The following is a 26,291-nucleotide window of genomic DNA, read 5'->3' on the forward strand; positions in this document are numbered from 1 at the left end:
TTAAGACTGAGTATACTGGTGGATGCCTGAACCACCAAATTTTCAGGCGTAGAGTATTGTGTGAACAAAGGTGGGTCACCAGGTGCTGGTCTGTATCTTCTGTCCCGTTGCCTATTTATCAGCAGGCAAGAACAAGGTTTTACCCTTAGGCCCCTCAGTATGTCCATTAGGGCTTAATTAAATGGAAAAAGAAGTGGATCTGTGGCAATATGCCCGTGCTGGAGACTTTATGAGGGTGTTCGTCTTGACGTCAATGGACAGGACCTGCAGTTCTAGCAGGTTGGCGGCCGATGAATGACCACTTTGAAAGAAGCTGATTTCTCTGTAAAATGATGGGGATGGAGGAGGGAATTCAACCCAGTGTCTAGGGATGTGTTCAGTCCACTGGCCTCCAGACGGTCCATATAAAGACTGCCTTCATCACAGTAATGGGATGCATCATCCCCCATCATCTACATCATCAACATCCTGACCATGTTGGCTGTGTTCATATTCTAAGACAAAAAAACAAAAAGCACTCGTGGGTGAGTTCTGGGCAATAGCAGTGTTCCGTCTGAATCAGAATGTTGCCATGCTGATTGTGTCAAAAGTTGTAGGGGGCATGACTTAGGTTGAGTCGAGTCAGACTCGCCTCAAAGTCAGATAAGACATTAGTTTCTTCCTCAGGTGTCAGCGGCACTGGCAACAGCGTTGACACACCTGGGACTAACGAGGGCTGTGGTGCTGGGACTGAAGTCAGGTTTAGTGTCAGTTGTAGCGGACCCCACAGCAGTCAAGAGGGTAGATGGCATCAAGGACCAATCTGGCAATGGTATTCTGATTGGAGACCTCTTCGGATTCCTTTGGGCCCAAAGCTGTGCCAGAGAGAGCTGGAAGGGTGCCAAAGATGCATAGCAGGGTTTCATTTAAAGCATTTATTTGTTGCAGAGTCAACGATGGACCCAGGAACTTGGGCTGTATTGGGGATAAGCTGTGGAATGGCTTCCTCAGTAGGAGACCAGGACTGAGACCTGCGAGCCTTGAAGTCCCCACGACTTTTCTGTTTCTATTTAGACTGAGCTTCCCTGATGACATGGAAGGCGAGGAGGATCTTTTGCAGGAACGGCCTCAAGGATGGAAATAGCCCTGCGTCCTCAACTTTGACATTGATCAGCCCTCATGTGCCTTCTGATGACGTTTGGTGATGTAGAGCTTGGCTTTGTGGTCCCAGATCACCTGGGGTTCATCTGGGCGCAGTCCCCACAAGACTGAGTCATGCAAGGACCCCAGGCACTAAGCATCTGCTTCTGACAATCTATACAATGGCTAAACCCATGGGACCATGTTTCCTTGCACGCTGTAGACAACTCAACAAAGCGATAACAAGACGTAAAGAACGAGCTCCTGATCCATGCCCAAAGGAGCAAAAAGATCGGAACTGACGTCAGCTCACAGAGCCGACACATATATGTGGCTCTGATGTCACTTCCGGGATGGGACGAAGCTGGCGCAGAGCTGCTATCTCCATACAGGAAAATTACTATGAATAATCGTCAGATCCAGTCTGGTGCCAGAGGGTACTCGCAAGGTAAGGAATCTGCAGTTAGAAATATCCATCAGAAATGAACTGTCTTTTCATGCAATCTTCCTACACACCTGTGTCTTCTTCAGCACACGGGCGAGGAGTCCCCCTGCTGAAGCAAACAATAAGGGAGAGTACACTTTCCCGTCGGGTTCCACTCATACCTCACTCTCTTCTTCTACAATATGGCCCATCTGGTGACTGACTTCTCACCCTTTGCACACCTCCTTCTGCAGCATTTTCTCTTCGCCTTTCTATAAGAGTTCAGAATGGTGTCTAGTCCTCCTTAAACCACTCCCCTAATTAGAGGCGGTCTCTTCCCTCTGTCGGGGCCAATAACTGTTTCCCCACCGCTGGGGCTGGAGCCAGAGAGCCTAGGAGGGCACTGACAATGTATAGCAGCATCTCCTGTCAGGCCCATTGTCCACTCCACGTCAAAAGGGCTGGTGTGAAAGTTGTCCTTGGATCTGCCAACTGCTCCTGTCATTCTTATGGGCACCCGCTGCAAGGCGGTGGAATGACATTACAGAGTGGATCTGCTTTGCCTATTCACAAGTGGGTCGGTTGTTGCACCCAGTTTTACCGGGTGCGGGTACACCACGACTGATCTTACTGGGTGGAAAAAACAGACGTTAAAATCACGTGAGGTTTTGGCGGCAATAGCAGCCACACATGTCCCCCTCCCCCCATCCCTGCAGAGGCTATTTCTTTTCCAGAAAAGGAGTTAGCTACATGTACTCTGTTGCCAGGATACCCCTTTCCCCTACCCTCTGAACCCTCCCACCCCCGCCACCATGCCCGTCATCTGTACAGTGGGTGGTAAATATGAGTGCTAAACCCCACAGCGACTTATATGCAGTTTTATGCCTGGTAAAATTGTGTCCGTACAGTTATTGCTCATTCCGTGGGGTTTCATTTGTAATTGCATGGTACTAGCAGGGTTTTACCACATGGGCCCGTAAATACGGATGCCAGTTTGCACACTGTGAGTTCTGTCCAACTTTAACTGAGGGCACAAGCAGCTATTCCCTATCAAGTGACCGGTTGTTCACAACACCCTATGGCTTTCTGAGCCTTGAGGTCAAACAACTGTCCTCCTGGAAAAGAGTTTTAACACCCAGACAGGAATGTGTATTTAGCCAACCGAATATTTGTGAGCAGGGCTCAGAGGGACAAAGTACACTTCTTAAAGTTACTTTTCAGCAAAAGCGATCAAAAACCACTTTCACTACTAGGTTTTTTAATCTAAGAGAAATATAAGGCTGAATCATTTATGTAGCATTTTCCAATTTGAAGGCCTAAAATAATGATTTATTTATGGTGAATTTAGCTGAACCAACAGAGTTGGATATTTAGCCACTGTCAGGCCACAAAATCTGTACTTTCCACCTTTTATAAACTAAGCACACTGCACAGTGGTTTTATAAGGCACATTTTAAAGAAATCTTATTAATATATATAAAAAAGTTTTCACTACATGCAAAGGGACTTTTCCTTTCAAGCATCACTGCAGTGCTTTTATTCAGCAGCCCAGTCAGGACACACTGGAGCTCCTGGGGGCTATATAATTGTGTCATATATGTAAGAGGGTTAAATAGCCGATGGAGCCCGCGTATGACATTTAACTTCCATGCCACTGGTGCATTTTCTGCACCATCTACCGTGGCCTTATGAGAAAATCAAAGAGATCAATGGGGTGAAACCAACTTTGAGAGTGCCATCTTAGAGCCAGAGCACACGCACCTTGGCACGGAAAATCAGCATCTCTATGGGCAGGGTGGTAACACCAGCACAGGAGGAGGCTGAAGAAGGTGAAACATCTGGGGTGAGCCAGCAGAAAGCACTGATTTCCTACCACTGACTGTACCTGACCAACAAAAGCACCATAGCATCTGCTTTACAAGGCACATCGGGAACATCAAAATATGTTGTGAAATCTTGCAAAGGGCAGGCACACCAACACTGGCTTCCAACAACACGAGAGAACATACCGCCCCAGGAGCAGCAGGAAACACCAAAAAAAAAGGAAAGAAAAGAAGCTGCATGAAGATATATATATATATATATATATATATATAATATATATATATATATATATATATACACACACTTGAATACGGCAATTTCCTTGCCGCTCCTGACCGCCAATGGTGCCTGGATACGACGCGCACCACCGCGTCTAACATAAACACAACACCTTAATCCTTAATAAGGCAACCGGCACTCCGTGAATGTGCTAACTAAGGTTCAATACAACCAAACAGGAACGCGTTTCGGTGTCTCCGCCTTTCTCAACTTGTGGGGGCCGCCATTTTTTTCCCCTTTATATACAAGTGATTCTCTTAAAGCAACATGATAACAAAAAATAGTGATAATACGACATGAAATGCTTATAGTGTCCATCATTACACCGTTTGAACAAACATATGTATATACAACTATGAATGGAATTTCCTATATCTCATTTTTTGTCTATTCTCTGTGTAAACCCAATCTTTGTAGAAAAAAATAACTAATAAATATATATATATATGGGTGGAGTGTCACTCACAGTACTACGCTACTCCTGAAAACTGTTTAATCATATGTAATATCAGGAGGCAGGTTCAATATTCTGAAATGCGGAGGAGTCGCCAAGCCATGCTGGAGTAAGCACACATCTGCCTGTTTTACTCATTGTTGGAATCTCAAAAAGAACAGGCTTAGTCCTGGGGTCTGCAAGCAGCATAGACCCTCAGATCAAAACTCAAAGGGGCGGAGAACCCGCAAAGAGGAAAATCCACCATCACATGGTGCCCTTCCATATTACTTTTTTTCTTCATGTGGAAAACATTTTTGCTTGCGAGGAAATCCCTTGGCATACACCCTCAGGAAAAAATTGATAGTTTATGGCACTTTCCCACATTCATTAAACAATTTACAAGTACCTGAAGAAGCATTATATTGAGATGCGCAATGAGTTTGATGACGGCTATGATAGGGTTTGTGAGTACTCACAACCCTGTGGCTTGGTGGGTGTGCACCCCATTCTCATAGCAGCACCACCATGGTGCTCCCAGGAGAACCCCCATTTTTCACCCCCAGACCTCATCTAAACATCTAATTCTACATCTAGACGTGTAAGGCGCTATGGAACTCTGAGCCAAGCTCTAGTGCATGGCATGGGGTTCCTTCCAGGGCAGTGGGGTACAAAAAACCCACCAGGGATGCACACAGAGTCTCAGGTAGAGAAAAGGAAAGGCAACTTCAGAAAGCCGCACGCTCAGCGCCAGAGTCCCTCGCGCAAAGCAAGTGCCCTTCAGAAACCAATCACCTGTGCCATGAAAACTACAAAAGAAAAAAATCAACACTAAACGCCGACTCCACGCAAACTGGTCCTGCAGGGGCAAAGGAAACAATAAACTTACTGTTCTGTTTGTTTTCAGGCTTTGAGCCCCTCTCTTCTGCAGCCCAAGCAAGGGCTGTGTCGCTCAGGAAAGTATTTTGAAAGTCAATATTTCAAAGTTTAGTTTTCTAAAACAAAAAAAGTTCTGCGTCCGCGCTCCCTGGCACCCACCTCTAGGAATCCTGCCTGAGCACAGGGCAGACAGGTATGCTGATTGACAGAGCACAAGATGGCGGAGGCATCTTTGAAGGTAAGGGAAGACTTGGGATGGCGAGGTTCCAGGACAGCAGCCAATCAGCGCCCTCGGGCAGGTACCCAGCACTGCACCGTGCCAGGCTTTGGAAGAATATGTGTTTTGTCAGAGGAAACAAGGTTCGCTCTATAGAAGCACTTCCACTGTTTGGCGTACAACAATTCACAGTACATCGGAGTCAGCAGGAGTTATTAGAACAAGGCGCGTACCTTCAGGGTGTAGACTCCCATCCGACCCGGAACCTTGTAGAAGATGCCCTCGTCTCCTCGGGAGTTCGTGTGGAGCATGGCATTGAGGCAGGCCAGGGGAGAGGTACCACTGGAAGAAAACAGAAACAAGATGGTCAGCCTTGGTGAAGCTTCCGTCGCAGAGCACCTCCATCCCAACGTCACTTCTCAGGGGAAACAAAATATTACTTGGATTAGAGACTCTCTCCCGGACGCAGGAGAGGCAACTGGTGGGGGCTTCCATATAAAACAAGGGTGCAGAGGGGAGCTATGTACCCCAAACTGAAAGCAGAAATATGGGAAGAGGAGCAGGGGAAGAAGAGAATGGAGGGAGCAAGGCTGCCAGAAAGAGAAGAAGAGAAGACTGAAGGGATCAACAGAGAGCATCTGAAACAGGGATGCTGAAGAAGGAAAGGAACGCTGGGCCAACCACGCCGCGCCGAAACATATCATCGCCCCTTTCACAGTGGATGCTTGCCACGACAAGAAAGGGTGATGCAAAGTATGTGAAATAAAGAGATGTGTTCAAACAATCTTCTGAGAAACTAGATATCGGACAGAGCAAGAAATATGCCCCATAGTCAGTTATCAGCTGCGCGAGATCAGGACTAAATGCCTGTACTTTTACCTGTCGTCTACGCCCAGGCCCCACATCTAACAGCCTCACCAGCATCCTGACACCAAACTCTTGGAAGACACAGATTCTGGGCATTATCTGTATCTACCTTGTCGTCTCTCACCCAATACATCGCACAATGATTTCAGGTAGTATCCTGTCGCACTATAAAGCATCCTGTCGCATTATAAAGCATCCTGTCGCATTGTAAAGCATCCTGTCGCATTGTAAAGCATCCTGTCGCATTGTAAAGCATCCTGTCGCGTTGTAAAGCATCCTGTCGCGTTATAAAGCATCCTGTCGCGTTATAAAGCATCCTGTCGCACTGTAAAGCATCCTGTCGCATTATAAAGCATCCTGTCGCACTGTAAAGCATCCTGTCGCACTGTAAAGCATCCTGTCGCATTATAAAGCATCCTGTCGCGTTATAAAGCATCCTGTCGCGTTATAAAGCATCCTGTCGCATTGTAAAGCATCCTGTCGCGTTATAAAGCATCCTGTCGCGTTATAAAGCATCCTGTCGCGTTATAAAGCATCCTGTCGCATTATAAAGCATCCTGTCGCATTATAAAGCATCCTGTCGCATTATAAAGCATCCTGTCGCGTTATAAAGCATCCTGTCGCATTATAAAGCATCCTGTCGCATTGTAAAGCATCCTGTCGCATTGTAAAGCATCCTGTCGCATTGTAAAGCATCCTGTCGCACTGTAAAGCATCCTGTCGCACTGTAAAGCATCCTGTCGTGTTATAAAGCATCCTGTCGTGTTATAAAGCATCCTGTCGTGTTATAAAGCATCCTGTCGCACTGTAAAGCATCCTGTCGTGTTATAAAGCATCCTGTCGCACTGTAAAGCATCCTGTCGTGTTATAAAGCATCCTGTCGCACTGTAAAGCATCCTGTCGCACTGTAAAGCATCCTGTCGCGTTATAAAGCATCGTGTCGCACTGTAAAGCATCCTGTCGCACTGTAAAGCATCCTGTCGCACTGTAAAGCATCCTGTCGCACTGTAAAGCATCCTGTCGCACTGTAAAGCATCCTGTCGCATTGTAAAGCATCCTGTCGCGTTATAAAGCATCCTGTCGCATTGTAAAGCATCCTGTTGCATTGTAAAGCATCCTGTCGCACTGTAAAGCATCCTGTCGCACTGTAAAGCATCCTGTCGTGTTATAAAGCATCCTGTCGCACTGTAAAGCATCCTGTCGCACTGTAAAGCATCCTGTCGCGTTATAAAGCATCCTGTCGCGTTATAAAGCATCCTTTCGCATTATAAAGCATCCTTTCGCATTATAAAGCATCCTGTCGCATTATAAAGCATCCTGTCGCATTATAAAGCATCCTTTCGCATTATAAAGCATCCTCTCGCATTATAAAGCATCCTCTCGCATTATAAAGCATCCTTTCGCATTATAAAGCATCATGCCGCATTAGAAAAGTCCTACGTAAATAAAGTGTATAGTATAGTTTTCTGCTTGGACGACCTAATTTTGTCCCACTTGAAAGCTTCACACATTAACCAGATACTTCTGGGGGAACGCATCGAAGACGAGAGGGTTGAAAGCGTTCACGCTTCAAGTGGGAAGTGGCATACATGCAGGGATCTTTTACGAAAGCATGTCTGACTTGTTGCACGAATTAGGAAGATGTGGCCTGAATCTGTGGTCCATGCAGCGAAGAACACAACTGTGGTGACAGTGGGCGGAGCAAACACATTACTAGTCTTTGTAGTTCCGTCTTCAAATGAAAAGTATGGCATTGCTGAAACCTAGTGGGATTCAGCTTCCATTCTCCAGCCTGGGGCAGGTGACCATGTAATATAGTCCTATATTGTCATGGAGGGGTTTTGGTGACGACATAACACTCGGTCAAAGGCCAAATGATTTAAAATGTTACCAGAACCATTAGAAGAAAAATAAGACCATGTTAGATATTCCCCTTTAAGTATTTTTTATATTGCATTTTTATTTTGGTACATTAAGCATGAAACTCTTTTATTGTGATAGACATTTCCTATTAAGTATTTTTATATTGCATTTTTATTTTGGTACGTTCAGCGGAGAAATGTTTATTGAAAAGCATCAGTGAAATAGTAGACCACACGTTTTGGCTGTTAGTACTAAAACGAAGATAAAACATTTAAATATGCAGTTAAAGAGGGAGGAGTTTTACAACAAAATATGGTTTGCATTGTTTAAAACACATTATGGGCCTGATTACAACTTTGGCGGAGGGGTTTAATCCGTCCCAAATGGGACGGATATCCCGCCTGCCGTATTACGAGTCCATTATATCCTATGGAACTCGTAATAGGGTGGGTGGGATATCCGTCACATTTGGGACGGACTAACTCCCTCCGCCAAAGTTGTAATCAGGCCCTATGTCTCTACAAGTTTGGGATTTTTTAAGCTGCTGCCTGCCAGGTACCACTAATAATCGGCCACAAATGCAATTATCATGTCCAGGTTTTTATTACCTTTCCCAAACATGCTGCCAATTAAACGATAGATGATGGTAAATCTTAACAAAGGGGCTTGTGGAGGTTCTGTTTAAAGGCACAGTCTGTACTCAGGTTAATTAGCAGTAAAATCATTGCTTTAGGGTGATAAAAATAATCTGACTTAATGAAATAAATTAAATGTCATCATTTCCCAAGGGGCTCAGGGCGTATTATAAATAGGCTTGGTAACAATCTGAATTTGAGGATCCGGAACTTGAAGGTTATAAGAGTAACACGTGCATGCTGCATGTATGTTACAAGACAAAGGGCACCACAAAGAGCACACCGGATGAACCATACACTGGCCTCTTGTACTCAATACAACCAGGCAAATACTCAGGACAGGCCTGGACAGGTAGCAATGGATAGTCAGAACTCTACCCAACTTTCCACCCAGCTGCTCTGCTAATGGTCCAAGATCTGTGACGTCAGCAGGAAGTGACCTCACAGAAAGAGCCATTCCCTTCTGGACCAATCTCAGGCGTGACTTTCATGTGCAAAATATATTGTTTCATGTAGGTATCTGACCAGCTGCGATGAAAGCATGGCGTGTGTTAATACCTGCTGCCCATATGCAGTCAGGGTAATCATATCTGTTGTTGCCCTTCTCCTCCTTACATGCCCTCGCGTTGTGGGGCAAGCATCATAGTAGTTAATGCCCTGGGCAACAGGCAACGTCTAATTATTTATCAACTTCAAAATACACCCTGGACTCCAGACTATAAACAAGGACAGTAAAGAAAAGGTGATAAAGAGGTAGAGGGGCAAAAATGACTGGGACCCGGGTCTGCTTAAAGCCATCAGTCCTCATTGTCATGATCGCAAATTATGCGGCAATGGGTGACTAAATTATGCGACAGCCAGTGGCGGCTTCTCGCAGGGAAAAGTGGGTGGGCAGGGAGGGGACAACAATAAAAAAAAAATTAAAAAACGTACCTGCCACTCGCCGCATCGGTGCTCATCTGCTCCTGATGCACAGGCTCCCAGACTCGCCTGCGCCAATCCAGACGCTACTCTCATGCTGGTAATACTGCTACCCTGCATGACAGAAGCGCCAGGATTGGGCAGAGTGGGATGGTTTTACACAGGGATTGGAAGCCAATGCCTGCTGTTCTCCATGCAACAGCCTGGAGCTATTTAAGTGTGCTTGTCTGTTTGGCCGTCCTAACCGACATATGTGCTGTTGGAAATGGCCCTTTCTGCAGGGTTATCCCCAAACCTTTTTCCTTTCTCCTCCTATTTTTCTGACCCTCTTTTAGTTGGCTTTTGAACTCTGGGCACTTTACCTCTGCTAATCAGTGCTGAGGTGCATGTGCTCTCGCCCCTAAAACATGATAGGATTGGCTTACATCTGTTTGGCATATTTAATTTACCTGTAAGTCCCTTGTAAAGTGGTGTACCATATACCCAGGGCCTGTAAATGTAATGCTACTAGTGGGCCTGCAGCGCGGATTGCGCCACCCACAGAAGTAGCCTTTCAAACTTGTCTCAGGTCTGCCTCTGCAGCACCTGCGTGTGCAGTTTACTGCCACATTGACTTGGCATTTCAAACTAATTGCCGAGGCTAAACTCCCCTTTTATTACAGCTAAGTCATCTCTAAGGTAGGCCCTAGGTAGCCTTATTGGCAGGGTGTCGTGTGGGTAAGAGGTAGGACATGTACTTATTTGTTTTACACGTCCCAGTAGTGACAAACAGCATATTTCATTTTTCACTGCTGTGAGGGCTGCTCCTCTCATAGGTTAGCATTAGGAATTCCCTTATATGTGTCTAAGTGGCAATTTCTGATTTGTGGGGAGTAGCGGGGGCATGTTTGGTATGTTTTGAATGATAGTGAGAAATCCCGCTTACTGGTGTAATGGGATTCAACAATACTATTTTAGAAATTCCACTTTTAAAAAGTGGGCATTTCTCTGTGCTTACAATTCCAGTACTTTGCAGCCTGACTCCAATCCACGTCCAGGGCAGAGCGACAGCTACACTTGGTGCATACTTTCAATACAGCCACAACACGAGGGGCTGGGTGTGACAGAAAAGACATCTGCATACTGATAATATTCCTGGGCTGGGGAGAGGGAGGGTTGTTCACACTTTATATGTCAATAGGCTGTATCTTGCCCTCACACAATGGGCTTATTGTCTACTGATGTCTGGATACAAGGCTGGGTTGAAAGGGGGTTGTGTTTCACTTGAAAGGGTTCCTTTGAAATCACCCCTTTCTTCAAAGACATGTTGAGTATAAATACAGGTGCTTTGGCCTTGTGATTTTAGAGCAGTTTTGGAACTGGGACTGAACCTCGGTCAGAGGTACTGCTTAGCTGCACAAAAGGACTCATCTGGACTGCTCTTCTGTTGTTGCCCTGCTGTCTGGCTTAAAGGACTCACTGAACTGCTTTTCTGTTTGTTGCCCTGATGCCAGCTGTCCCTTGACTTGGACTTTACTGGCACAGCTGGACTGTCAGGAGGAACCGCCATTATTTGCTTTGGTGAGCTGGCCTACTGCCTCTTTAGTGCCCCCATCTACATGTTCTCTCAGGATATGGTGGCCTACCCTGTGTCTTTCCAATTAGCATGTGGAGTGCACTGACTTCAGCCCCTTGCCTGCCTCGTCTATAACAGCGCATGGTGAGCGCTTCATTTACCTCAGAGTATGTGAGGAGTGCCTTATTTCCCCGTGAGTGCATGGGAAATGAGGGATTAGGCACACAGCGCGTATTGAGCTCTTAAACGCTCCCTCACAATGTGGGTGAGAGGCTTGGAGCACCCAACCACCAAAAGAAAATCCTCCAGAAGCGCCTTGGAGTGTTGTGGGCTCTGTGCACGCGCCAGCAAGGTAGCGCTTTCACTTATCCGGCGAGCCGGATACGAGAGGATCTGTCATCAAGGGGCCGCTACTGAGGCCTGCCACCATACCTGCCTTCAAGACTTGACTGACATGACCGAGGGAGGCACGCGACCGCGTGTTGGGCCCCCCCTCAAACTCAGTGACTAGGATTGTGGGCGGAGGCCGGCCCCAACGGCTTGTCTCTACTGCCTGGTCTGGCGGTTTGTCCTCTACGCAGGAAAGTCCGGGAGAGGTCTTCCCAATAAGGCTGGTGGTGTGTGCATCCCTAGCGGGGTGCACCTGGGGAAATCTATCCCGTTCTTGTTTTCTCCTGATGGAGTGAGTCCTCGACGGAGGATACCCCCCCCTTCAAGAAAAAACCTAGTCACTCTTGGGATACCTGGAGGTTACCATATTGATGGTAAGAGGCACGCAGGTGCTGCTACATCCTACATTTGGGGTGCCATTCCCACTTTCAACCTGATATAACCTGATAGAAGTGTGGGGGCACTGCACCTTATGTGCAAGGGTGATGTTGGTAACTTATGTGCTTTGCTCATTATCCGTGGCATTCCCAGCACTAATCTATGGATGTTTGTCGTTTTTGCCATGCCTTGTTCAGGATAACAAATGCTACCAAAGGTGACTCCATAGAATGCACAGTAATGTTGTTTCATGAGGATGCAACCTAGAAAGCCTTTTCACCTTTTGCTCTCATTGTGATGTGTGACCTTTGTCTGTGTGGCCAAGTAATTATTGACTTGTTTTATTACTGGTCTAGTGATATATATGTCTAATGTAGAAGCATATTTTTATAAAACCCTGTGTGGAGTCTCATTTGTGGTGTAATTATTGTGTCACCGGTGTGTGTTGTGGAAACGCTTTACACATGCCCTCTGGGGATGAGCCTGACTGCCCCACACCAGCCACCAGGGGGTGAGCACTGGTTATCTTTGGTGAGTAACTTACTTGTCCTGACTAGAGTGGTGGGTTCTGCCTGGCTTAGGTGCGTACCCTAGCCAACCAGAAACCCCGTTTCTAACACGCGCTTACAGTGCCCACCACTCCTCCTCCATGCTTGCCGCCGTCAGAGGATGGTCCTGCCCTCAAGACTCGGCTCTGGCATGAAAAATAAAATGATACTAAAATTGCTTTATTATCGTGTTCTTTTACGTGTTTTCATTGGCTGGCTGCAGCAGTGGGACGACGCCCCTCTACCATAACGGAGGAGCCGCTGCCGCTGCCTAAATTATATGGCAAGAAAAGGCAAATTATGCAGCATATTGGCGTACAGTCTGCGGCAGTACTCGTTAAATATTTTACCACTGTAGTAGTGGATGAGGTTAAGTGAGCAGGGCAGGGTGTAGAGTTTCTTCAATGTCTCCACAGTTCTTACATCACAAACACGGTACGACAAACACGTATTAATACTGTGTAACAAGTTGCCCTCACTAGAGCCCGTTTTACAGCGGAATATATCAACTGAAAGGGGACCAGGTAACATTTCCAAAGCGTCGGTCACTGTTATACACAATGTAGTCACTTTCTTTAGGTATCTGTCAGGCAGTGCTTAATTTGTGCTTGTTGTTTCCGGTGCTGAGCGCCGGCACTTATTTTTGAGGGCCGGGGCTTATTCTTCTTCCTCAAGCATTTGCTGCGAGCAAAAGACACATATGGGAAAGACGGAGAAAGGGAAAAACAAAAAAGCGTCACAAAGGGAGAAATTAGAAAGCTGCAAGAGTGAGTTGAAGGGGCAGAGAGTGGCTTTATACGAATTGAAAAGGCCAGAGATGGCTTCAGGATTACGCTGCCTCAGTATTCCGTGTACACACATTTAATTGCAGCAGCCGCGTGTTTAAGAGGAGGGCTTTGGGCACCGGCACCTTTTTATTTACAAATTAAGCACTGCTGTCAGTGCTTTAAGTGTGGCGGGTCCTGGCTCAGCACTGGAAGTTCTGAGACAGGTCCCTATTGGGCCCTCCATTTATGCCCTCTGGATGAAAAACGATCTGAGTTACAAGGCTTGTAGTCGGTACCTGACAGCTCTGTAGAAGTAGCGCCCCTCCCCAGCCTTCATTATAACCTAGAAGAGAGCCCTTTGTTATGTCTGCAGCCACAGTCAGAAGCCATCTGCAGATAACCGGACTGAGACCTAAAAGACCACACAGCAGGATCCACAGGGGGTGCGAGGGGTGGTGGGTAGAGCTCAGGGTCTAACAGTGACGACAAGGTATCACATGTACTGTGATTTAGCTGCTGAAGGTTAAGAAAGCTGCCAAGTATGAGCAGCTGCTAAACATTTTTAACCCATCGACTAATAAAGAAGCACTGGAAAAGCCAATTGTTCTGGAGTTGGGTGACAGCTTTTTGGGTTTGTCAATGTATGTTTTGTTATGGTTTTTATAAAGCATTGATGTGGGAGCTGCCAGGCACTCGCCAATATATTTAAAAAAAAAAAAAAAAAAAACAAACTCTGGACAAAAGTATATGTATGGTCTCAAAAAGCACACACTGTCACAGTAGTCCCTGACGGGGACTACTTTTTGTGCGGATGTGCACCTTGTGAAAGGGAAGAATGCTGTTACTTATAGTGAAGTGAGCCAATGGCCAGTGGTTGAAATTGGCTGCCCCTCAGCCGCATGATCTAGTGGAAGCAAGAAAAAAGTGGATGACACAACAGACCAGTGGACGAGGAGGGCTGACTGGAAGCCCTAAACGTAAATATATATATTGCAGGCATCTTTCAAATTGTCTGGACAGCAAAAAAACTACAACCTCGCCAATCAAGATAAGGCATCGATTAGTTCTACTGAGCTGCCTATAAAGAGATGAGTTAAAAATGAGAGTAAAGCATTCAGTTAAAACCTTTCATTCTCCCAGTGACTAGGATAGTTCCCTGCAACTGATGAAAAGTTTTGTGGAGTGGCCCCCAACTCTTCAAGGACTCCCCCTTCTTTTTTTTCTCTCTCTCTCTCCTTCTCCCCCCCCCTCCACCAGGCGGCCCCACATTCAAGGCAAGGCCAGTGAACGTGAGTGAGATATGCAAGACTCAGGGGCCCTCCATCACGTTCTGCTGTTGGGGCCCCAACAGTTTGCATTACGCCACTGCGTGGCTCTTTTGTCCTGAGATATCGTGCTACGGCTGAGAGTGAACCACAGAGCCAGGGGACTTTGTTAGCTTAAATACCCCCCACACTCTGGCTACCTACGAGCCCTTCTCCCTCCATGCACGCAGGTGCTCCTGCCTCTGCTGCTTCTCCATTCTTGGGTGTTTTTTTTAACCCCCCGTGTTCTGGTTCTTCACCCAATATCGCGGTTTTCCCGCTTTCTCTCGGCTGCAAACACATTCTGGGCATCACATCGTTTCATCACCAGAGAGTGAGAATGAGAATTAGGCTCCACCCACTCACTGATAAAAAAAAAAATACTCCATCCAGCCTGTTTCCCCTCTCTGTGCAGTGTATGAAGACGGACAGTCCATTTTAACTAGTAAAGAATGTGTGCGTTGCTTAAAAATACCGGTATTTCCCCCGAACATCCAGTCAAATTTACTACTTGTAATGCCCAGAAAAAGGTTTGTGTTTAAACTCTTAAATATAGTGCTGCTTGCTGTTTTTAGTTAATGTTTTTTGTAAAATATCTGTTTATGAATTTCTGCGGCATAAGATTGTAATTCAACTGTATTAGGCCACACCTTTAGTTACAGAGGCCACGTCCAGAAAGGAGCCCTAGCTTCAAGGCCACACCCCTTCTTCATCCAATTTAAAGCACTGGTAATTATGGATTTGTTTAAGATAGAATTTTTTTGGGTAAAATCTGTGCATTAATACAGCCCTCATTACTATTACGTGGGGCACACAAGCGCTTCTCTACACGCCTAACCCCCTACATCATATGGGGGGGGGGACCAAAAGATGCTGTCCTTGCTTCAAGCCTGTGGGAAATGTTTCCATGAAACTGAAAATAGGTGTAATTTAGGGGTCGCCAGGGGTTGCGGCTGCAACCCCTGGCTTCCCCCTTGCGACCCCTGGCACTGCTTGCAACCCCTGGCTTCAAATTCAGGGGTGGCAAATTCAGTGCCAGAAACACCGAAGCAGCGCCTCCTAATGGCATTGGCTGGAGCTGCAATCTCCTTTTTTTGTAAATTTTCATTACACGGATAGTGAATAATAGCATATTATTCACTATTAGTGTAATAAAAATGGGGTACAATTAGCTGGAATATGACCCTCCCTGACAGCTGAGGTAAGTGAAAAATGTGTGCAGGTGAGTGTGTTTATGTGAGAGTGTGTGTCTGTGTGATTGTGTGTATGTGTAATCGTGTGTGTGAGCAAATGTAAAGGTGAAACAGCGTGTGATGTCACTGATGCTACCTCTTGCCTTTAGGTGAATTGGTTTTCATGGGCACAGCACCAAAATAAAAGTGGCCCCCAATATTGAATTAGACTGCTAAAAAAGTGGCCCATGTCTGCAAATCGGGGCAGTTTTGAACCTGTAAAAGGCACGCTACGTGAGCGTTTTGCAAGGTATGAAGACCGCATGCAGATGTGCTGGCTGCAGGCAATGTTTGTTTTAATATCAGGGAAATCAGCACCAAAAACGAGCCCAGCAGTCTGTAAAACAGGCCCACAAACAGACAAAAAACGCCCCCACACACTGACCTGTCGGACCAGCCTGATGGCCCATAGGCCAGTCCGAGCCTGATGCCCACCGAGGGGCCGTGTGATGGGCGAGGAGGTGTGGGTGGCAGAGGGGCCTTTTCATAGGTTCTGCCATGCTGGCAGCTCGGATTAGATTTGCCACTTGTCACACTTCCCAACACACACAGTGCTGGGGGACCGAGCCAGGCGCGCACACAATGTAATCAGGAACAAATCTTTCCCAAATAAAGAGAGGAAAGGCTGCGGTCGGCAGTTCCAGCCGCCCCTCTCTTCGCGTTTCCTTTTTCACTCGAGGCTCTTGTGATTATCTTTTGGGGACAGGATAAAGGAGTTTAAACATGAAAGCCAGTGTGGGGCCTTCTAGGCAGAAGATAACGGAGTCACAGATGTGATGAGCAAGGAAACATCTGGATGCTGCAAGGAGACGCGCAGAGAGCAGGGCTCAGCGGCTTCGAGGAGCTCGGGCTCCTCCTGCAGGACAAACAGGCTGACTACACTCCAGGAACCTTTCTCAACAGTGCAAGTTAAAACCAAGGACTGACAGTACCATTACCACAGAAAATTACTTATGGGAGGCAGTTTTTAATTTGTTAAAAAAAAAAAAAAAAATCACTGCCAGGGCCCTCGCCTTGAGGCCACTACAGCTTGCATCACCTATTGCCCAGCACCAACGCAACTTCTAACCATCGCATCCATAATTGTGACAATTGATACTATTCCATGTCCCCAAATCTATAAGAATGGCTTGGGTGGCAGTTATTATTCATTGCTAATATATATATATTCAATTCATAACCAGCTGTTGTGCTCATCCCTAACTAGGCAGACAGCGCCACCATGTGGCAGACTGCCAGAAGAGCCTGTGCTGATATTTGGCTGCCGGTGCCGAGCACCGGAAACCACCGACTCAAATTAAGCACTAATGGATGGTCGTAAAACTACTACACATGCAGTCTTCGATAAAAAGTTTATGTAGCACAACCCACTTGTCAAAGTGCTACAGTGTTTTGCACATAAGTGAAGTACGGCACTGTTAGCGCATGAAACGATTTTGCCAAGTACGAAATTCAGGGTTAGCACACCTAGTGCAGCAGTCAACAACACACTCGCAAGACTGTATGTCTTACCCCCACACACACCCATTTCGAATACTAACACCATAAGGAAAGATTTGCAAACGCAATACATATATTAGGACGGACCATAGATTATCAGTATAGCTCAGCCAATCAAAAGGCTTAGAACTCGGGTATCAGTATATATAAAGGAGCTTAGAGGTCCTTGAGATCATAGGACAGTGCACATAACGTCAAAAAGTGGCACGTGATCTATGTTACTTTGGGATACTTGGATACCACCGAGGTACCTGTGATAGCACAGGAGGTGGGTGAACCGCTGAAAGCTCGAGCAGACTGGAGTCACATACCTGCCTGTGGCTCAGCTCGAGGTCCTCTTGAAATGGAGCCCAAAATGAGCCAATCTTACTGGTGGGGGGATGGATGGGGGCGCAATGTAGCCTAGCTACTACAGCTAAAGTCCATGTAACATGGGAAACCAGGTTTGTATATGGGCCTCTGCTAAGCATCGTCTGAATCCCATCCCTGTGGGTAACAAAAAATGTGCAAAGTTGTTTGGGTTTGTTGTGAAGAGCTCTTTTGTCGTTGGGCAAGTTTCAAGCTCTGTAAAACTGCCAAAGTAAAATGTGGATTCTCTCATTAACGTTTGATGTCGGAAAGAGATACCCATAAAGTAGATGAATTGCAGAGTGAAACTGGAAGATCTGGGATCAATCCCGGCTTCCCTGTCTGATCAATGTGTGTGGTCCTCTGGAAATACTTTATATTTCACCAAGCTTCCGCTTCGTTCATTATCACATTTGAGAGCACCTGCACTAGGCGAGTTCAGAACGTGCACTGTACAAAAACCTCTCGTGTTTGATATGATAGCCGATAATTTTCCTCCTTCTATAACAGGACTCTAGACCACCTATAGCGTTCACAAGACAACTAACTTGCTTCTTAGATCACTAATAGAATTGTCATCATGTGTGGGCAGAACGGTTTCTCATTTCAAGTTTAAAAATTGTCATTTTTATTAAATACTTAATGCAGATACATAACCTGATTGTAGGAGGCTGGACTGGCTTGTAGTGAGTATCTAGGGGTACTTGCACCTTGCACCAGGCCCAGTTATCCCTTATTAGTGTATAGGGTGTCTAGCAGCATAGGCTGATAGATAATGGTAGCTTAGCAGAGCAGCTTAGGCTGAACTAGGAGACGAGTGAAGCTCCTACAGTACCACTTAGTGTCATATGCACCATATCATAAGAAAACACAATACACAGATATACTAAAAATAAAGGTACTTTATTTTTATGACAATATGCCAAAAGTATCTCAGTGAGTACCCTCAGTATGAGGATAGCAAATATACAACAGATATATGTACACAATACCAAAATATGCAGTAATAGCATTAGAAAACAGTTCAAACAATGTATAGTTACAATAGGATGCAATGGAGACACATAGGGATAGGGGCAACACAAACCATATACTCCAAAAGTGGAATGTGAACCACGAATGGACCCCAAACCTATGTGACCTTGTAGAGGGTCGCTGGGACTATTAGAAAATAGTAAGGGTTAGAAAAATAGCCCACCCCAAGACCCTGAAAAGTGAGTGCAAAGTGCACTAAACTTCCCCAAAGGACATAGAAGTCGTGATAGGGGAATTCTGCAGGAAAGACACAACCCAACAATGCAACAACAATGGATTTCCAGTCGAGGGTACCTGTGTAACAAGGGGACCAAGTCCAAAAGTCACAAGCAAGTCGGAGATGGGCAGATGCCCAGGAAATGCCAGCTGTGGGTGCAAAGATGCTGCTACTGGACAGTAGAAGCGTAGGTTTCTGCAAGAACGACAAGGGCTAGAGACTTCCCCTTTGGAGGACGGATCCCTCACGCCGCGGAGAGTCGTGCAGAAGTGTTTTCCCGCCGAAAGACCGCCAACAAGCCTTGCTAGCTGCAAATCGTGCGGTAAGGGTTTTTGGATGCTGCTAGGGACCAGGATGTCGCCAATTGCGTCAGGGGACAGAGGGGGCGTCGAGCCAGACAAGGAGCCCTCTCAGCAGCAGGCAGCACCCGGAGAAGTGCCAGAAACAGGCACTACGAGGATGCGTGAAACAGTGCTCACCCGAAGTCGCACAAAGGAGTCCCACGTCGCCGGAGAACAACTTAGGAGGTCGTGCAATGCAGGTTAGAGTGCCGTGGACCCAGGCTGGACTGTGCACAAAGGATTTACGCCGGAAGTGCACGGAGGCCGGAGTAGCTGCAAAAGTCGCGGTTCCCAGCAATGCAGTCTGGCGTGGGGAGGCAAGGACTTACCTCCACCAAACTTGGACTGAAGAGTCACTGGACTGTGGGAATCACTTGGACAGAGTTGCTGGATTCAAGGGACCTCGCTCGTCGTGCTGAGAGGAGACCCAAGGTACCGGTGATGCAGTTCTTTGGTGCCTGCGGTTGCAGGGGGACGATTCCGTCGACCCACGGGAGATTTCTTCGGAGCTTCTAGTGCAGAGAGGAGGCAGACTACCCCCACAGCATGCACCACCAGGAAAACAGTCGAGAAGGCGGCAGGATCAGCGTTACAGAGTTGCAGTAGTCGTCTTTGCTACTATGTTGCAGTTTTGCAGGCTTCCAGCGCGGTCAGCAGTCGATTCCTTGGCAGAAGGTGAAGAGAGAGATGCAGAGGAACTCGGATGAGCTCTTGCATTCGTTATCTAAGGAATCCCAAGAGACAGAGACCCTAAATAGCCAGAAAAGAGGGTTTGGCTACCTAGGAGAGAGGATAGGCTAGCAACACCTGGAGGAGCCTATCAGAAGGAGTCTCTGACGTCACCTGGTGGCACTGGCCACTCAGAGCAGTCCAGTGTGCCAGCAGCACCTCTGTTTCCAAGATGGCAGAGGTCTGGAGCACACTGGAGGAGCTCTGGGCACCTCCCAGGGGAGGTACAGGTCAGGGGAGTGGTCACTCCCCTTTCCTTTGTCCAGTTTCGCACCAGATCAGGGCTAAGGGGTCCCTGAACCGGTGTAGACTGGCTTATGCAGAAATGGGCACCAAATGTGCCCATGAAAGCATTTCCAGAGGCTGGGGGAGGCTACTCCTCCCCTGCCTTCACACCATTTTCCAAAGGGAGAGGGTGTAACACCCTCTCTCAGAGGAAGTCCTTTGTTCTGCCATCCTGGGCCAGGCCTGGCTGGACCCCAGGAGGGCAGATGCCTGTCTGAGGGGTTGGCAGCAGCAGCAACTGCAGTGAAACCCCGGGAAAGGCAGTTTGGCAGTACCAGGGTCTGTGCTACAGACCACTGGGATCATGGGATTGTGCCAACTATGCCAGGATGGTATAGAGGGGGCAATTCCATGATCATAGACATATTACATGGCCATATTCGGAGTTACCATTGTGAAGCTACATATAGGTAGTGACCTATATGTAGTGCACGCGTGTAATGGTGTCCCCGCACTCACAAAGTCCGGGGAATTGAACCGGAACGATGTGGGGGCACCTTGGCTAGTGCCAGGGTGCCCACACACTAAGTAACTTAGCACCCAACCTTTACCAGGTAAAGGTTAGACATATAGGTGACTTATAAGTTACTTAAGTGCAGTGTAAAATGGCTGTGAAATAACGTGGACGTTATTTCACTCAGGCTGCAGTGGCAGGCCTGTGTAAGAATTGTCAGAGCTCCCTATGGGTGGCAAAAGAAATGCTGCAGCCCATAGGGATCTCCTGGAACCCCAATACCCTGGGTACCTCAGTACCATATACTAGGGAATTATAAGGGTGTTCCAGTAAGCCAATGTAAATTGGTAAAATTGGTCACTAGCCTGTTAGTGACAATTTGAAAGAAATGAGAGAGCATAACCACTGAGGTTCTGATTAACAGAGCCTCAGTGAGACAGTTAGTCATAACACAGGTAACACATTCAGGCACACTTATGAGCACTGGGGCCCTGACTACCAGGGTCCCAGTGACACATACAACTAAAACAACATATATACAGTGAAAAATGGGGGTAACATGCCAGGCAAGATGGTACTTTTCTACACAACCCCCCCCCCCCAAACGAAGGACAATAAGACTAGCCATGACCTGATGAGTCTTCATTGTCTAAGTGGAAATATCTGGAGAGTCCATCTGCATTGGAGTGGCTACTCCCAGGTCTATGTTCCACTGTATAGTCCATTCCCTGTAGGGATATGGACCACCTCAACAATTTTGGATTTTCACCTTTCATTTGTTTTAGCCAAAGTAGAGGTTTGTGGTCTGTCTGAACAATGAAGTGAGTGCCAAACAGGTATGGCCTCAACTTCTTCAGTGCCCAGACCACAGCAAAGGCCTCCCTCTCAATGGCAGACCAACGCTTTTCTCTAGGGGTCAACCTTCTACTAATAAAAGCAACAGGTTGATCCTGGCCCTCAGAATTAAGTTGTGATAGGACTGCCCCTACTCCTAATTCAGATGCATCAGTTTGGACATAGAATTTTTTAGAGTAACAAGGGCTTTTCAGGACAGGTGCAGAGCACATGGCCTGCTTCAGCTCCTCAAAAGCTTTCTGACAGCTAGCTGTCCATAATACCTTTTTAGGCATCTTTTTGGATGTGAGGTCATTAAGAGGGGCTGCAATGGAGCCAAAGTGCTTAATGAACCTCCTGTAATACCCAGTGAGGCCTAGGAAGGCTCTCACCTGAGTCTGAGTAGTAGGGGGAACCCAATCTACAATTGTTTGGATTTTCCCCTGAAGTGGTGCAATCTGTTCCCCACCAACAAGGTGTCCCAGATAAACCACCTTCCCCTGCCCTATCTGGCACTTTAAAGCCTTGATAGTGAGGCCTGCCTTTTGCAGGGCCTCTAAAACTTTCCATCGGTGGACCAGGTGATCATCCCAACTGGAGCTAAAGACAGCTATATCGTCCAGATATGCTGCACTAAAAGCTTCCAGCCCTTGCAGGACTGTGTTCATCAACCTCTGAAAAGTGGCAGGTGCATTTTTCAATCCAAAAGGCATTACTGTGAATTGGTAATGACCTACAATGGTTGAAAATGCAGTTTTAGGTTTAGCATCTTCTGATAATTTGATCTGCCAATACCCTGCAGTCAAATCAAAAGTGCTTAGATACTTGGCAGATGCCAGTGTATCTATGAGCTCATCTGCCCTGGGTATAGGGTGAGCATCAGTTTTGGTTACCTGGTTGAGACCTCTATAATCTACACAAAACCGCATTTCCTTCTTTCCATCCTTGGAATGAGGTTTTGGTACAAGTACCACAGGAGAGGCCCATGGACTTTCAGAGTGCTCAACCACTCCCAGTTCTAACATTTTCTGCACCTCTTGCTTTATGCAGTCCCTGACATGGTCAGGCTGCCTATAGATCTTACTTTTGACAGGCAAGCTGTCTCCAGTATCTATAGTGTGCTCACACCAAGAAGTGGTACCTGGCACAGTAGAGAAGAGTTCAGAAAACTGACCCAGGAGATTTATGCAATTGTCTTTCTGCTCAGCAGTAAGACAATCAGCCAAAACTACACCTTCCACTAGAGCATCTTGTTCTGTGGAAGAGAAGAGATCAGGTAGAGGATCACTGTCTTCTTCCTGTCCCTCATCAGTTGCCATGAGCAGGGTGAGATCAGCCCTGTCATAGTAGGGTTTCAGGCGATTGACATGGAGCACCCTAAGGGGACTCCTGGCAGTGCCTAAGTCAACTAAGTAGGTGACTTCCCCCTTCTTTTCAACAATTATGTGGGGTCCACTCCATTTATCTTGGAGTGCTCTTGGGGCCACAGGCTCCAAGACCCACACTTTCTGCCCTGGTTGGTACTGAACCAAAACAGCCTTCTGATCATGCCATTGCTTCTGGAGCTCTTGGCTGGCCTGAAGGTTTTTACTGGCCTTTTTCATATACTCAGCAATCCTAGATCTGAGGCCAAGTACATAATCCACAATATCTTGTTTTGGAGCTTTTAAAGGTTGTTCCCAACCCTCCTTGACAAGTGTTAGTGGACCCCTAACAGGGTGTCCAAAGAGGAGTTCAAAGGGGCTGAAGCCCACTCCTTTCTGGGGTACCTCCCTGTAGGCAAAAAGGAGGCATGGTAAAAGGATATCCCATCTCCTACGGAGTTTTTCAGGGAGACCCATAATCATGCCTTTGAGAGTTTTGTTAAATCTCTCCACCAGTCCATTTGTTTGTGGATGATAGGGTGTAGTGAACTTGTAAGTCACACCACACTCCTTCCACATGGCCTTTAAGTAAGCAGACATGAAATTGCTTCCCCTGTCTGATACTACTTCCTTTGGGAAGCCCACCCTAGAAAATATTCCTAGGAGGGCCTTTGCCACTGCAGGTGCTGTAGTGGTCCTTAAAGGAATTGCTTCAGGATATCTTGTGGCATGGTCCACTACCACTAAGATAAACCTATTGCCTGAAGCAGTAGGAGGGTCAAGGGGGCCAACTACAGGGAGTGCAGAATTATTAGGCAAATGAGTATTTTGACCACATCATCCTCTTTATGCATGTTGTCTTACTCCAAGCTGTATAGGCTCGAAAGCCTACTACCAATTAAGCATATTAGGTGATGTGCATCTCTGTAATGAGAAGGGGTGTGGTCTAATGACATCAACACCCTATATCAGGTGTGCATAATTATTAGGCAACTTCCTTTCCTTTGGCAAAATGGGTCAAAAGAAGGACTTGACAGGCTCAGAAAAGTAAAAAAATAGTGAGATATCTTGCAGAGGGATGCAGCACTCTTAAAATTGCAAAGCTTCTGAAGCGTGATCATCGAATAATCAAGCGTTTCATTCAAAATAGTCAACAGGGTCGCAAGAAGCGTGTGGAAAAACCAAGGCGCAAAATAACTGCCCATGAACTGAGAAAAGTCAAGCGTGCAGCTGCCACGATGCCACTTGCCACCAGTTTGGCCATATTTCAGAGCTGCAACATCACTGGAGTGCCCAAAAGCACAAGGTGTGCAATACTCAGAGACATGGCCAAGGTAAGAAAGGCTGAAAGACGACCACCACTGAACAAGACACACAAGCTGAAACGTCAAGACTGGGCCAAGAAATATCTCAAGACTGATTTTTCTAAGGTTTTATGGACTGATGAAATGAGAGTGAGTCTTGATGGGCCAGATGGATGGGCCTGTGGCTGGATTGGTAAAGGGCAGAGAGCTCCAGTCCGACTCAGACGCCAGCAAGGTGGAGGTGGAGTACTGGTTTGGGCTGGTATCATCAAAGATGAGCTTGTGGGGCCTTTTCGGGTTGAGGATGGAGTCAAGCTCAACTCCCATGTCCTACGGCCAGTTCCTGGAAGACACCTTCTTCAAGCAGTGGTACAGGAAGAAGTCTGCATCCTTCAAGAAAAACATGATTTTCATGCAGGACAATGCTCCATCACACGCGTCCAAGTACTCCACAGCGTGGCTGGCAAGAAAGGGTATAAAAGAAGGAAATCTAATGACATGGCCTCCTTGTTCACCTGATCTGAACCCCATTGAGAACCTGTGGTCCATCATCAAATGTGAGATTTACAAGGAGGGAAACAGTACACCTCTCTGAACAGTGTCTGGGAGGCTGTGGTTGCTGCTGCACGCAATGTTGATGGTGAACAGATCAAAACACTGACAGAATCCATGGATGGCAGGCTTTTGAGTGTCCTTGCAAAGAAAGGTGGCTATATTGGTCACTGATTTGTTTTTGTTTTGTTTTTGAATGTCAGAAATGTATATTTGTGAATGTTGAGATGTTATATTGGTTTCACTGGTAATAATAAATAATTGAAATGGGTATATATATTTTTTTTGTTAAGTTGCCTAATAATTATGCACAGTAATAGTCACCTGCACACACAGATATCCCCCTAACATAGCTAAAACTAAAAACAAACTAAAAACTACTTCCAAAAATATTCAGCTTTGATATTAATGAGTTTTTTGGGTTCATTGAGAACATGGTTGTTGTTCAATAATAAAATTAATCCTCAAAAATACAACTTGCCTAATAATTCTGCACTCCCTGTATGTCAACCCCTACCCTTTCAAAGGTAACCCCAACCACAGGCAGTGGAATAAGTGGTGCCTTTGGGGTGCCACCTGTCTTGCCACTGGCTTGACAGGTTTCACAGGACTTACAAAACTCTTTTGTGTCCCCAGACATTCTAGGCCAATGAAACAGGGGAACAAGCCTGTCCCAAGTTTTTATTTGTCCCAGATGTCCAGCTAGGGGAATGTCGTGGGCTAGAGTTAGGAGGAACTTTCTGTACTCCTGAGGAATCACTAGCCTCCTGGCAGTTCCAGGTTTAGGATCCCTTGCTTCAGTGTACAAGAGGTTGTCCTCCCAGTAAACTCTGTGAGAGTCACTGACATCTCCATTAGCCTGTTTGACAGCTTGCTGTCTTAGACCCTCTAGTGTGGGACAGGTATGTTGTGCCACACTCAGCTCCTCCCTGGCAGGCCCCCCTTCACCCAAAAGCTCAGCAGTGTCTGCTTCAAGCTCCTCTGGTGTAGGTTCTGCACAGGGTGGAAATTCTTCTTCCTCAGAAGTAGAATCCACTGTAGAGGGAGGGATAGTAGGAAGTGTTTTACTTTTACTAGCCCTAGCTTTAGGGAGCACTGGGTCCATTGTTCTAGGATCCAAGCTTCCCTGTCCTTTTTGCTTTTTGGCCTGAGCCCTTGTTAAAGCAAAAATATGCCCTGGGATGTCCAGCATTGCTGCATGGGCCTCCAACCCCACATCTGACCAAGCTGATGTCTCCAAATCATTCCCTAATAGACAGCCTACAGGTAAATCTGAAGCTACCACAACTTTCTTTGGACCAGTAAACCCCCCCCCCCCCCCCCAGTTGAGATTAACAACAGCCATGGGGTGGCTAAGTGTGTTGTTGTGAGCATCGGTTACTTGGTACTGGTGACCAAGTAGGTGTTGTTCAGGGTGGACCAGTTTCTCTATGACCTTAGTCACACTGGCTCCAGTGTCCCTGTAGGCCTGAACCTCAACACCATTTATTAGGGGTAGTTGCTTGTACTTATCCATGTTAAGGGGACAAGCAACCAAGGTGGCTAAATCAATAGCCCCCTCAGAGACTAACACAGCCTCTGTGGTCTCCCTAATCAGACCAACCCCAACTAAGTTACCAAAAGTGAGCCCAGCTACTCCCTTGGATTGGCTATTAGTAGGTTTGCTCCCACCACCACTTCTATTAGTAGGGAC

At 46.6% G+C, this 26,291-nt stretch overlaps 1 protein-coding gene across 1 annotated transcript in view; it reads right to left on the reverse strand.

Annotated features, from left to right (window-relative positions):
* The window catches only part of ASXL2 (ASXL transcriptional regulator 2), a 328,414-nt gene that overhangs the window by 140,968 nt on the left and 161,155 nt on the right, over nt 1–26,291 (reverse strand). Inside the window, exon 3 of the mRNA XM_069233648.1 lies at nt 5,409–5,517. Within this exon, the coding sequence (XP_069089749.1) occupies nt 5,409–5,517 (109 nt within the window). The remainder of the gene's footprint in view (nt 1–5,408; nt 5,518–26,291) is intronic.

Source organism: Pleurodeles waltl, chromosome 5, assembly GCF_031143425.1.
Source record: "Pleurodeles waltl isolate 20211129_DDA chromosome 5, aPleWal1.hap1.20221129, whole genome shotgun sequence".
Lineage (NCBI taxonomy): Eukaryota > Metazoa > Chordata > Amphibia > Caudata > Salamandridae > Pleurodeles > Pleurodeles waltl.